The sequence below is a fragment of the Emydura macquarii genome, unplaced genomic scaffold, assembly GCF_026122565.2.
Source record: "Emydura macquarii macquarii isolate MOO-44397 ecotype Brisbane River unplaced genomic scaffold, CSIRO-AGI_Emac_v2 contig_3603, whole genome shotgun sequence".
Lineage (NCBI taxonomy): Eukaryota > Metazoa > Chordata > Testudines > Chelidae > Emydura > Emydura macquarii.
Genome location: NW_027133740.1, coordinates 8,177,608 through 8,190,546, shown reverse-complemented (window position 1 = coordinate 8,190,546; position 12,939 = coordinate 8,177,608). Strand labels below are relative to the sequence as shown.

The 12,939-nt window shown below is 35.7% G+C and overlaps 1 protein-coding gene across 3 annotated transcripts in view; it reads right to left on the bottom strand.

Annotated features, from left to right (window-relative positions):
* Window positions 1-8,587: 8,587 nt before the first annotated feature.
* PHC3 (polyhomeotic homolog 3) overlaps window positions 8,588-12,939 on the bottom strand; it is a 70,693-nt gene continuing 66,341 nt past the window's right edge. For all 3 annotated transcript variants that reach the window (XM_067536627.1, XM_067536624.1, XM_067536626.1), the window contains one exon: window positions 8,588-10,094. In XM_067536627.1, the coding sequence (XP_067392728.1) occupies window positions 9,940-10,094 (155 nt within the window). In that variant the 3' untranslated portion in view covers window positions 8,588-9,939. The remainder of the gene's footprint in view (window positions 10,095-12,939) is intronic.

Genomic DNA, 12,939 nt, shown 5'->3' with positions numbered 1-12,939 from the left:
ACTTCCTGGTTAAAGCCCCAACCTAGAAAGATTTTTTTTATGGTTGGAATATGAAAGCAAATATTTTAACTAAGCATTAGTTTTTAAAAGGAGCTACTTTAGTGGGAAAAAGGTTAACTTGTGTAACTGCTAACCCAACTCTTGTGAACAGATGTTATTTGTTCTTCTCCTGTTGTTAAAGCTTTACATAGCATTTGATTTTTAATTTTAAAGTGAAAAAGTAAAACAGATCAAATAATCAAAGTAAACAAATGGAAGTAGTTTTTATTTTTGAAGCACTGAACTCACAATACAATGTAGTATTGAAATATAAACAATATAAGTAAATGATGCTGTGGGTTGGCTAATTATTCACTCAGACCCACAGGGAGCAACATTATCACGCAAGAATGTTCAATAAGAAAAATGTGCAGATAACAAAAGGTGCAATTACAAGCAAATTTAAGCAGCATAGTATAAGGTGCTTTGATTCAACATTTGTATAATCAGATTATCCATCCACAGACAAGTTAAAGGTAAATTTTACTTCACTTCTGTTACAGACTAACAAATATGAGATTCCATAATTCATTCACATGCTGATTGTTAATAGGAAAGTGCTTTTTCTTTAAAAATGATACACAAAGTGAAGATAAAATTTTAATCAATCTCCGTGTGCTCTTCAACTGTAAAATTTCTTTAACTTAATTTTTGGATTAACATTTACATTATTACACTTTAGTTATAGACACTGATATTACACTTTATAGACATTGATCTAAGTGCTGAATTTGATGCTACGTGTGCTAAAACTTCTTGGTAAAGAAGAACCCAATATGATATCACTCCATGATAAGAACAGACAAACACATATTATTCTCTCTACACATATTAATCTAAAATTTGTTTCCGCAAACAAAGTCCATTTGTCAGTTTTAATACACGACTTCAACTTGCATAAAGCTTCTCTCATTCATTACATGCCACATCTTTCTGAGGTTTCAATAACCAAACTGTCCTTTTTTATGATGTAACTAAAAGGAGGAGCAAAACTTTAAATATATGCAAAATGGTTGGGGAAAAAAGGAGGTGCAGCGACTATGATGTCATTTGCTAAATTACCAATAAATAGTTGAATTTTAAGAACTAGTGCAAATAGGAAGAGGCAACATGTAGTTTGAAATGTTTGGCACCACAATCATAGCTTCATCTCTCATGCTGGCTTACACAGCATGGAAACATTATTGTACCTAATGTTAAAAATAGGAAAATATCTAAAACACCTTCAAGAACAACCCTTAAAAACTTCAAACACACTTAATTTCTAGTTACTATTTGAGAAGATACAGGGCCAAACCTTTTCCACCACATTTTTGGACATTGTGGTTCTTCATCCTATATAAACTGGATACTCACCAAAAAGGGTTGATAAAATATTTACAAAAACCCAAAGGAATTTAAAAATCAGCATATATCTCAAATGTATTCATGCATCAGGCATTTTAAAAGATAATGAAATAAGTAAAACTTTAATGAATCCACAGGTATGAAGTATGAAAATACTTCATTTTAACGTCATATAACAGTAGATGAAGATTATAAGATTATGTCCAGCCGCATCCATTTTAGCAGCTCCTATTTAATGAGGTTAATCTAATCTCTAGACCAATAAGAATTCTGATACATCAACTTCTCAAATGAACTGGAACTATCGATGAAATTGTAAAAAGTTAGATAAGGTTGTTAACATATTGACAAGTGGGATTTGGCTTTTAAAATCTAGTTCTAATAGTAAATTACACACATTTTTTCTGTCCTGAGATGGCAGCATTCTTTATATTTGCTGCAATCATTTTAAAGCTAATCGTAATTTCTACAGGGAAATGTGACATCAAAGCAAATCAATTTCAATTCACAAACATTCTATTACAAAGACCACTTTTAAAGCAACACTTGGAAAACTTTAAAATAGAATACTTCTTTTTCCTTTTACCCATACATTTTGGGAAAAGGTATCAGACAGGATTTCAACCTTCAGGATGTCAGTCTATACACTGAAGAGATAGCAGCAGCAGGACAAGCTTCCACATGCCACCCTTTCACTGTGCTTTAACCCAGTATTGGAGGAACCATCTTTGAATATGAAATGATAGTTCTCTCTTTATGCCCATTTAATCCTTGGCCTCTTATTTAAAGCAAGCAATTAGAAAGCAGAAAAATTGTTCACTAAGACCTAGACTGATATCACAGACTCATGACATGTAGGATTCCAGATAGAGGATAATGGTTCTTTTTCAAATCATAGTTGAACCAGTGACCTACTGATAAAACTATCTGTATCCCATTATCCTTCCATAAAATATCTGTGTTCAAATAAAGGGTGTTTTCTTTAATAGCCCATCTTCTCCTTTTAGCTGATACTACAGAGAAGCTATCATGCTACATCTTTGATACAACAATGCAACCACACACCATGATATAGTTAACAGGATTATAGCTTCTCGACAGGATCCAATAGGAAGAGAAGCTATGTTGAGAAGGTGGTAACTGCAAATATTTCAAATACTAGCAAAATAACTATAGCAAATCACTGCCAAATTATCTGCTTTGTGCATTACTTTTTTGTGTGTGCTTGTGTCAGCATTAAAGTCCTCCTTTAACAGGCCACGTGCCATCCAAATGCGGTACAGTCATCTAACCATCATTATTATAAACACCCAATAAGTTCATGATTATGAAAGTGCTACCCTTATTAAGAACCTTCTGTACCCACCTCGTCTTAGATTCCATTAAGAAACCAATTCATTGACTAAGATGAGATGGACAATGTAGCTCTTCTGCTCTTCAACAAGAAGTTTTATTTACTTTTCAACTGCAAATGGAAATATTAGGTAATTTTAAATACATTTTTCTTAGTAACACTAACCCACATCTCTCCTGGATCAAACTGATTTCATCTGCAGAGCAGTTGTACATAACAGATCATCCTATACTTGTGTCAATTATTTTTGTGCTTCTATTCCTACTTCCTCATCAGGAGGGTGAAATATGTTGTAATCCTTTCTAAGTACACCTATATAAGAATACAGTACTTTTAAATATGTTTATTAAGTATTAATTAAACATTGTACTTATTTAATATTTTTATAATTGTACTACTAAGATATTTGTGCTCATATTATAATTCTTTCATATAAAAAAATCTTTTCAAAAGGTTCCATTTCTATATGCCTATTTCATGTTTAGATGTCATTTTGGATAATTTAGCAGCAAACAACATGTATTGGAAGTCAATCTGAAATTTTCATCCATCCTCTCAATTTTCTCTTGAAATACATTTACACTACTGATTCTTAAAAGCTGAATTCACATCTATGTGAACTCCAAGTGAACTACAAACTTACTGAAGAATTTAAATAATATGCTGCTTATATATCACCGTTCTTCTCAGAATTTCACCATTTCAAACATTACTTTGCCCCAAAATAGCATATGAGATGTTTAACTATATTATGCTCAACTTATAGATGGTTAACTGAATGTAAAGAAGTTAACCAAAGTTACACTGCGATATTAATGTAAGGGACTTGAATAGAACCAGAGATCCTAATTACCAGTCCCTTGTTCTAACCGCTACACAAGGTGCATTGTTGCACACAGCCTGCACTCATGATGTAAAGAGCACATTTTAAAATCTCTGTGGTGATGCTTGGGGAGGAAATCTGAGATAGCTTAAAACATCTTCTTAAGACTGGTGGTATGAGAGGACAGAAGACAGTCAGCACTGTTTCTCTCAATCAGATATAGTTATTTCTTAAAATCCAGAACATTTTAGTATTTGCAATGCAATGAGAACATAAATTAAACAAATAGAGTCAAATTCTTCTATTCCATAAACAGGTGCAATGCTATAGAACTGAATTTGCTTATGCCAGCATTGACTAATGCCTTTCATCTTTCAAGATAAATATTAAGGTCTTATTTTAGTCACTTTTTTCATGAAAAACAGTGAAACTCCCCTCTCCCTTTAAAAATATACTTAGCCACGTTCTCTAAACTACATTTACAACAGAAAACAGGGAAAAATGACCTTTTAATCATGTTTACAAAGAAATTTTTGGCAAAACAGATAAAAAATTCTTACCTTGTTCTCAAACTTACCTGATAAGCAAACTGCAAAACCTGGCTCAAACTACAACTTATTTCACTATAACTATATCTACAGACAAATCCTCCACAAATAAGATAAAAGACCTGCAAACACTACTATTGAGATGTCTTGACTTACTACATTAAGGTTATTTGGTATTGCACAGTTCAGGAGCAGTTTCAATCCATATCTGTTTAGCTTCACCAAAGACCTGATCCAGCACCCATTGAAGTAAAGGGGAATCAACCTTTAAAGAGTGCTATATCAACCCCTAAATGCCAAAAGGTACACATTCTTTTAGCAAAAAAACACACAAAATGACTAACTCATAAATTATTACAATAGTAAATAAATAATGACTGTAAAAACCTAATATAACAACTGTACTCACAACTTCAACATAGGTGTTAACAGGCCCCACTGCATGGTGCATATATAAAATTAATATAAGAGTATGTCCAAAAATGTATTGAGCCTTTATAACACAAACACTGCTCCCTCTGGTTCCATACAATTATTACACACTTAGGGTTCAATACAACTCCCCTTAACTTCAGAGATAGTTGGATCAGGCCCTCTTACTCTTAATTTGTAAGTCACTGGTATTGTAACACTTTACCTGTTTTCTGATGTACAATGGGAAGGTTTTATTTTATAACCCTATGAACAATTTTCATGTGCATCCTACTGCTTTCAGTCAAAATAATGTTGCCAGACAATAAGGCTGCCAGACAACTCTCCAACACCACATTCCACTACTGTCCGATCCCATTGAGGAATACCAAAAGAATCTACATCTACTCCAGAAGCTCCCTAAAGAAACACAGGAACAAATCTACAGATACACCCGCTGAGCCCCAACCAGGGTTATTCTATCTGCTACCCAAGATCCACAACCTGGGAATCCTGGACGCCCCATCAGCTCAGGCATTGGCACTCTCACAGCAGGACTGTCAGGCTATGTGGACTCTCTCCTCAGGCCATATGCCACCAGCACTGCTAGCTATCTTCGTGATACCACTGACTTCCTGTGAAAACTACAATCCATTGGTGATCTCCCAGAAAACACCATCCTAGCCACTATGGATGTAGAAGCTCTCTACAACAACATTCCACACAAAGATGGACTACAAACCATCAGGAACATTTCCCTGATGATGACATGGAACACCTGGTAACTGCACTTTGTCGCTTTGTCCTGACCCACAAGTACTTCAGATTTGGAGACAATCTATACCTTCAAGTCAGTGGCACAGCTATGGGCACCCACATAGCCCCACAGTATGCCAACATTTTTATAGCTGACCTAAAACACCATTTTCTCAAAACTTGTCCCCCAGCACCTCTCCTTTACCTACGCTACATTGATGACATTTTCATCATCTGGACCCACGGGAAAAAGTCCTTCGAAGAATTCCACCGGGATTTCAATAATTTCCACCCCACCATCAACCTCAGCCTGGACCAGTCCACACAAGAAATCCACTTCCTGGACACTACAATACAAATAAAGGATGGTCACATTAATACCACCCTATACCGAAAACCAACTGACCACAGTACATATCTTCATGCCTCCAGCTTCCATCCTGGACACATTACACGATCCATTGTCTACAGCCAAGCCCTAAGATACAACCGGATTTGCTCCGATCCCTCAGACAGAGACAAACACCTACAGGATCTCCATAAAACATTCTTAAAACTACAATACCCACCTGGAGAGGTGAAGAAACAAACTGACAGAGCCAGATGGGTACCCAGAAGTCACCTACTACAGGACAGACGCAACAAAGAAAACAACAGAACACCACTGGCCATCACCTACAGCCCCCAGCTAAAATCTCTCCAACACATCATTAAGGATCTACAACCTATCCTAGCAATTGATCCCTCACTCGCTCAAGCTGTGGGAGGCAGACCTATCCTTGCATACAGACAGCCCCCCAACCTGAAGCAAATACTCACCAGCAACTGTACACTATACAACAAGAACACTAACCCAGGAACATACTCCTGCAACAAACCCCGTTGCCAGCTCTTCCCGCACATCGACTCTAGTGACACCGTCACAGGTCCTAAGCACATCAGCCACACCATCAGGAGCTCATTCACCTGCACATCTACTAATGTAATATATGCCATCATGTGCCAGCAATGCCCCTCTGCCATGTACATTGGCCAAACCGGACTGTCACTATGCAAAAGAATAAATGGATACAAATCAGACAAAAAAAAAGGTAACATCCATAAACCAGTCAGAGAGCACTTCAATCTCCCAGGACACTCTGTAGCTGACTTGAAAGTTGCCATACGTCTACAAAAAAACTTCAAAAACAGACTTCAGCGAGAAACTGCAGAGCTGGAACTCATATGCAAACTTGATACAATCAGACTGGGTCTGAATAGGGACTTGGAATGGTTCTCTCATTACAAGAAGTAATTGTCACTGTTCACACATTCTCACCTTCTAATCAATGGTTGTGAATAGGCCTCATCTACTCTAACTGAATAGACTTTGCTAACACCTACCTTCCCCATTGTTGTTCCTTACCCTTGGATGCATATATATATCCCCTATCTGATTCCTGTTTCTTGCATCTGACGAAGTGGGTTGCAGCCCACGAAAGCTTATGCCTACAGAAATTAAATGTGTTAGTCTTTAAAGTGCTACAGGACTCTCCTTGTTTTAGTCAAAATAATGGAGTTGTCTTTTAAAAGGCCTGGCACATGATAAATCAATAAAGCTTTTGTTAGTATGAAGATGCAATGACACCTCTCAAACATGTATCTAACATTTCAATGTATAGAAGAATCTAAAAATCATACTGGGATTACATTTTTTAAAATGCACCCCCATTTTTCAAAGCAATCTGAAGGGATCTAACCACACAGACCCTACTGGCTTTAATGGAAGTCACATGCCTTAAACCCATATTAATTCCTTTGAAAATGTAAAAATCGTATTATATTTTAAATCTCTTTAAGTAGGTCCTAATTGAAACTTTAGCTCATTATGCAAAAGTGACTTTTAAAAAAATTACGACTTCTATAGGAACAATAAATAACACCTCGGACTGAAAAATATGAATTTAGAGCTCTGTTCTGCCCTATATCCCAATCAACATTCAATAGCAATGAGTAAAAAAACTCCAAAACCATAAGAACAGCCATAATGGGTCAGAGTAACAGTCCACCTAGCCCAGTATCCTGACTTCTGACAGTGGCCAATGCCAGGTGCGTCAGAGGAAATGAACAGATCAGGTAATCATCAAGTGATCCATCCTGTCGCTCATTCCTAGCCTCTGGCAAACAGCAATCCCTGCCTATCCTGGCAAATAGCCATTGATGGACCTATCCTCCATTAATTTATCTAGTTCTTTTTTGAACCCCATTATAGTCTTGGCCTTCACAACATCCTCTGACAAGGAGGTCCACAGGTTGACAGTGCATTGTGTGAAGAAATACTTCCTTTTGTTCATTTTAATCCTTCTGCCTATTAAACCATACGCACTAGAGAAAAACATAAGCTTCTCTTCCTTTTTGATCAACTAGTTTTGAAGCAGCATCAATTAAAAAAATGGTCTTACTGAATAAATTATGCCAGGAAAAGCCCTAGTATGGATGCAGTTATACCAGCATAAATTACTGTATTCCAGGACACTTTATTTCACTTTGCCAAAACAGAATAAGCTATAAAGTACTTTTATACTAATATAACTGTATCTACACTAGGTTTGTTTGTTTGTTTGTTTGTTTATTTGTGCTGCTTTAATTATGTTGGCATAGTGAAAGCAGCAAAACTTCTAAGTGTGGACCAGGCCTACAATTCCTAGTTCTTCAATCCATGATGTTTTAAAGCATACATAATGGTTTGGGGCTCTCCCAGCTCTATAAGGAATTATGTATAAAAGTGTAGTTTAGCAAAAGAGCCAGAATGAATGTTTGCGGCAATCTGGATTACTTTGAGCTCCTGTCAGTCTATCAATAATTAGTCAACAAAGATTTATACATATGAAGGCTAATATATATACGTATATATTAGTCTTTATATGTATATCAATATATATTATATATATATGTACAAAGACTAATAAATATATAACAGTTAACCATAGAAGTGTTTTTCTGAAAATTGTCCAACAATTCAAGATTAAAACCATAATCAAACTAACATACATGTAACACTACAAATAGCTGTTGATCTAAGATATAAGCCTCACAATATAAGACCACACTTTCTATCATACCATATGTAATTATTAATTCATGTGTAACATATACTTTCTACATTGCCAAACAAAGAACAACACAATAATCAAACAAAGATTAAAAAATTAGAAAGTAGTATTTTTGGATACAAATAATCAACCCTCTCTAGTTTTAACAAATCTAAGAGATAAATATCAACATAACTTTTTCTACTAGCTTATCAAACCAGCACAGATGTTTAAAAAAAAAAAAAAAAAAAGCAGCTAAGCAGAACTCAAAGTAGCCATCATTTTACCACTGAAATGAACATTGCCAAATATCCATACAGTGCACCTTAAGTTAAGAAGTTTGATTTAACCACAGTAATCAGATTAGACTGTCTTCCTCACACCTTTGAAAAAACAGAAACAGAAAAAAACAAATCTAAAAGTGCTTAGCAAAAAACCAAATGTTGGCTTTGTTTTTTTCTCTCTCTTTTGGGTGCCCACTGAGTTTTGAGCTCTCACCATATATTTTGCATTAGTAGAAAACTTCGGACAATCCTAACTTCCAGCTTCAGAGGCTGACAGAAAATATCAGAACTGAATCCTTTGCTATAGTCAGTTCAAGAAGTTATAATTAAATGAAGTGGTTCTAATGCTGACCTCTGGCAGATACCTACAGAAAGTCTGCTGATAGAAACCAAGTGTTATGTCTACCGAAGGAAAAGGAGGTATACATTTTTCTGCAGGTCCAACTTGTTCTTCAAGATCATCTGTTAAATAGGAACCAAATACCAGCATACCTTTGACTAATTCTTTCTTTTTAGCCAGCAAGTGTGCGTTGGTCTAGGTTAACTAGCAGCAAGCAAAACTAGAAATAAAATAACTTAATGCCCTCTTAGTGCATAGCAGCATACAAACAACAAAAGTAACGTATGTGCTTCAATACTCTCTTGGAAAAGTGTCATGCCATTTGCATGTCAGTAGCTCTACCATTGTGAACATCAGAATTATGATGGACATCCTACATTTTACAAAATGTTTCCAAATGAAGAAAATACTACAATGGTAAACAGATAAGCTTTAGGCTATACAAGAAGAGGTTTGTTACAAATTCCCTTCAAATGATATGCTCAAGACTAAACGAAACTCAGAGAGCACAAGTAAATGCATAGCATTTTACATAATCAGTGCTTCCACAGATTTGTGGACTCTTCTATTATTCCATAGTCTAAAAAATGCTTCTGTGGGAAAATTTGTTTTTCTGAACATATGAACACAATTTAAATGATGATCAGATTGCTAAAAAATCTTAATCTTGTACGATACAGACCACATTTTGAGTAGGGGGAAGGAAACAGTATCATCCACCACAACATATTACATTTTATATGTGCCATTCACCCTTCCTCACTCTCTGCTTTATTCTAACGATTCTCCAGCATTGCTTATAAATCTGCTAATTACTGGAAGTTTTGGATGATTATGTGATACATTTGGAGGAGTACATTTTAAAGTCTTTATGTGAAAAAAGATATTTAGCAAAACATCACAGTAATAGGTATGCCATAGTGTGTATGAGTCTGTTAGAGGGAAGCTGCTGTTTAAAGCTTCCCACTAGGATTCCTTCAATGAGTTGATGCGTGCACATATTTTCAGTGCAGGTCCTAGCTTAATGTTCATTGCACTCATAAGGTGATCCTCTTTCAACAAGAGAAGGGCCTGTCCATCAATCTCTTGTGCTCTAAATTCATCTGCAATATCTTGACAACCTGCAATAGAATAAGAAATAGTAGGTTAGAAATAAATGCTGATAGACAAAATGGCCTTGTATACACTAGAATTTTTCAGATTAATAATTTCCAGTGGTTGCATTTTTCATTGGTGGAAACTGTAATGTAGATGAGAACTGGACATGATTGCAAGAGCTCCTGGGCTCAGCTGAGTCTTACCTACATTACAGCATCTACTGGTGCTACAAAGGTGGAGCTGTGCCCATTAGAAATTAAAAATCCTAGAGTAAAACAAGGCAATTTTTTCCTATTTTGTTGACAAGAATGATTGTCATAATCTCAGACTCTTTTGGAAGGATCTGAGATGCAGACCAGAGAAACACCAATTAAATAAAAATGCATCATCCATCTGGGTTCTCTCCAGCAAGAAAAGATGACATTAATATTCTGCAGGTGAAAATGGCTAAAATCTCAGAGGGTCAGGAAAAAATTACTTACCTGTAATTTCTGACATATCCCCCAATTCTTGGAATCATGTGTACAACTCTGTTGACTTACATTTTCAGAATTTTTAGCTATGAAGTTTTATTAGAACTCCCCAAACAAAAATCATTAATGTTACAAGCATATATCATTGATCAAATTGCATAATCTATTTGCAAAGAAGGGAAGATAGTAGATTGGCATCTGAATGGAGATGAGTTAAGGCAGTCGGGTGCCTTGTTTGAAGCATGCCATAATGTTGCATTTCCCAGGCTTCTATTTTTTTCCCCCTTATCTAACATTTTTGAAAGGTAACAAGCACTCAGCTCACTGATACATGGCTGCGACCTTAACACAGAAAATGGGGACTGTCTCAAACAGCGGATAATCTGTCCCACAGAATAACATTGGGGGAAGAAAATTATTCCTTGAGGGAAGTCCCGATTAACAGTTTTCCCAATCCAATTAAGTGAGGAATTCTGTTATATTTCAATCTAACCTGCAGCCACGGTGCTATTTCAATTCCAGGCATCTGTTAAGCAGAAACTGTCAATTATGCCAAATTATATAATAGCTGTGTCATATGGATAAATGTCCTATAGCAACTAGAAGACCACTTATTTTCTGTTGAAGATTCTCCTTTCCCCAATAATTCATATTTTTATTGTTTTAAAATTTATATACTTATTTTCTTAATCCGCTTGTCTGACATGTTTCTTCTTGTAGTCTTTCAGATGTTTCCCCCTTTACCCTCCACCTCCATTCCTGCTATTAATTATTACTCAATAAATTTTACTTTCTTGATTTCATTCAATTTTTTGGCCTTTCCCCTTTAGAAAGAATCTGTATAGTTAATGGTGAAATCCTCAACACATGAACTGTTTTTGTGTTTGTCCCTGTTTGTGTTCCCAACAAAACTGGGGCACCATCGTCCTAGAATGAGAGCAACTGACTGTTATGGATGTAGTTGTAACTTTGTATTTAAATTCTATAAAAGAGTGAATATTGTCTTCTTTTCAGTCTGATTTATAAATGAGCAAAAAGACAGGTAAATAGAAAGTGGTGAAGAGATGTTGGTTCATCCTGAGTAGAGGGTTATTGTGTATGAAAGCAATAAAATTCATGAGCTGAAACAGGGTGCCCTCCATGAAGGGTAAGCCCACTTTCTATTTCCTTTTTTGTACTCCTTATACAGATTTGGCAAGGTACCAAATCAATTGACAGTTTATGAAGGAGTGAATGAGTTACAGTCCAGACTGATACAGATTAGAGGACAGTTGATGGTTAGGAAACAGGAAATGTCTTGATGGGGAATTCCATAGCATAAACTATGTCTTCAGGAACTTCAGGCTACAACTCAGTATCATAATAATTAAGATAGCTACTGTGATGGTCTTCTTTGTTAACTATCTGGATAGCACCTACTGCAATGGGGCTTTGATACCTGATTGGGTTTCATGGACACTAACAAATAAAAAGTGGCATAGAAAGGGGAAAAGAAAAATTAAGCATTTCATAATCAGGATTTATATACCCCGCTAACACATCAGAGAAAGGATTACATATTCCATTACGTGCATCAAGTGACAGAACAAGGTTTTGGAGGTTTTTAGGCTTAGGTCAAAAAATGTATTACATAACTTCTACTAATACAGTGAGTATTTCAACTATAATACTCAGATAGAAGCATCACTGTAACAACTAGATCACAACCTGTATGCTAAGAACCACTGGTGTAGTAATAACGTACTTTCCTCATGGATTGTTTGATGGCACAGACATACACAGAGAAAAAACAAAAGCATCAGAAATCAACCTTCCAGCTATGAATTGAAGACAATGGCCTCTATATGCAGAAATGAAACTAAATCAGCATAGACTTCTGGCTCCCTCACAAATGACTGCCAAACTCACACCCTTGATGTTATAACTAGTGCGGACAGATGTGATGTCTCTGACATTACTACAAAAGTTCTTATTTATTGATTGAATGTAGATAAATCTGTCACAAGTAAACTGGAAAGTAAATACTTCTGAGAAAGGATATCATCCTATGTCTGGCATGGGATCTGAACATGGCAGTTGACAGACATTTACATGCATTTACAGAGATGGATAAGAGCAAATTATTTTAAAAAAACAAAATAAATTAATCCTGCTAGAAGAGATTATCTGTTTTTTAAAGAGGTTAGCTTTATCAGGCACCTAGATAAAAGTTTTACTAAGAAACCTGTTTTAAAGTGAATTTTGGAAAATTCAGGGATTGGAGTTTGGATTATTTCAATTCCCTTACTCAAATATATACTAGCATTCACAACTGTCAAAAGATTGAGTATACTGGATGTATTACACCCAGCTGGTAATGAACGTTTGGGGTTATATAAAGACCATTAACCTTGGA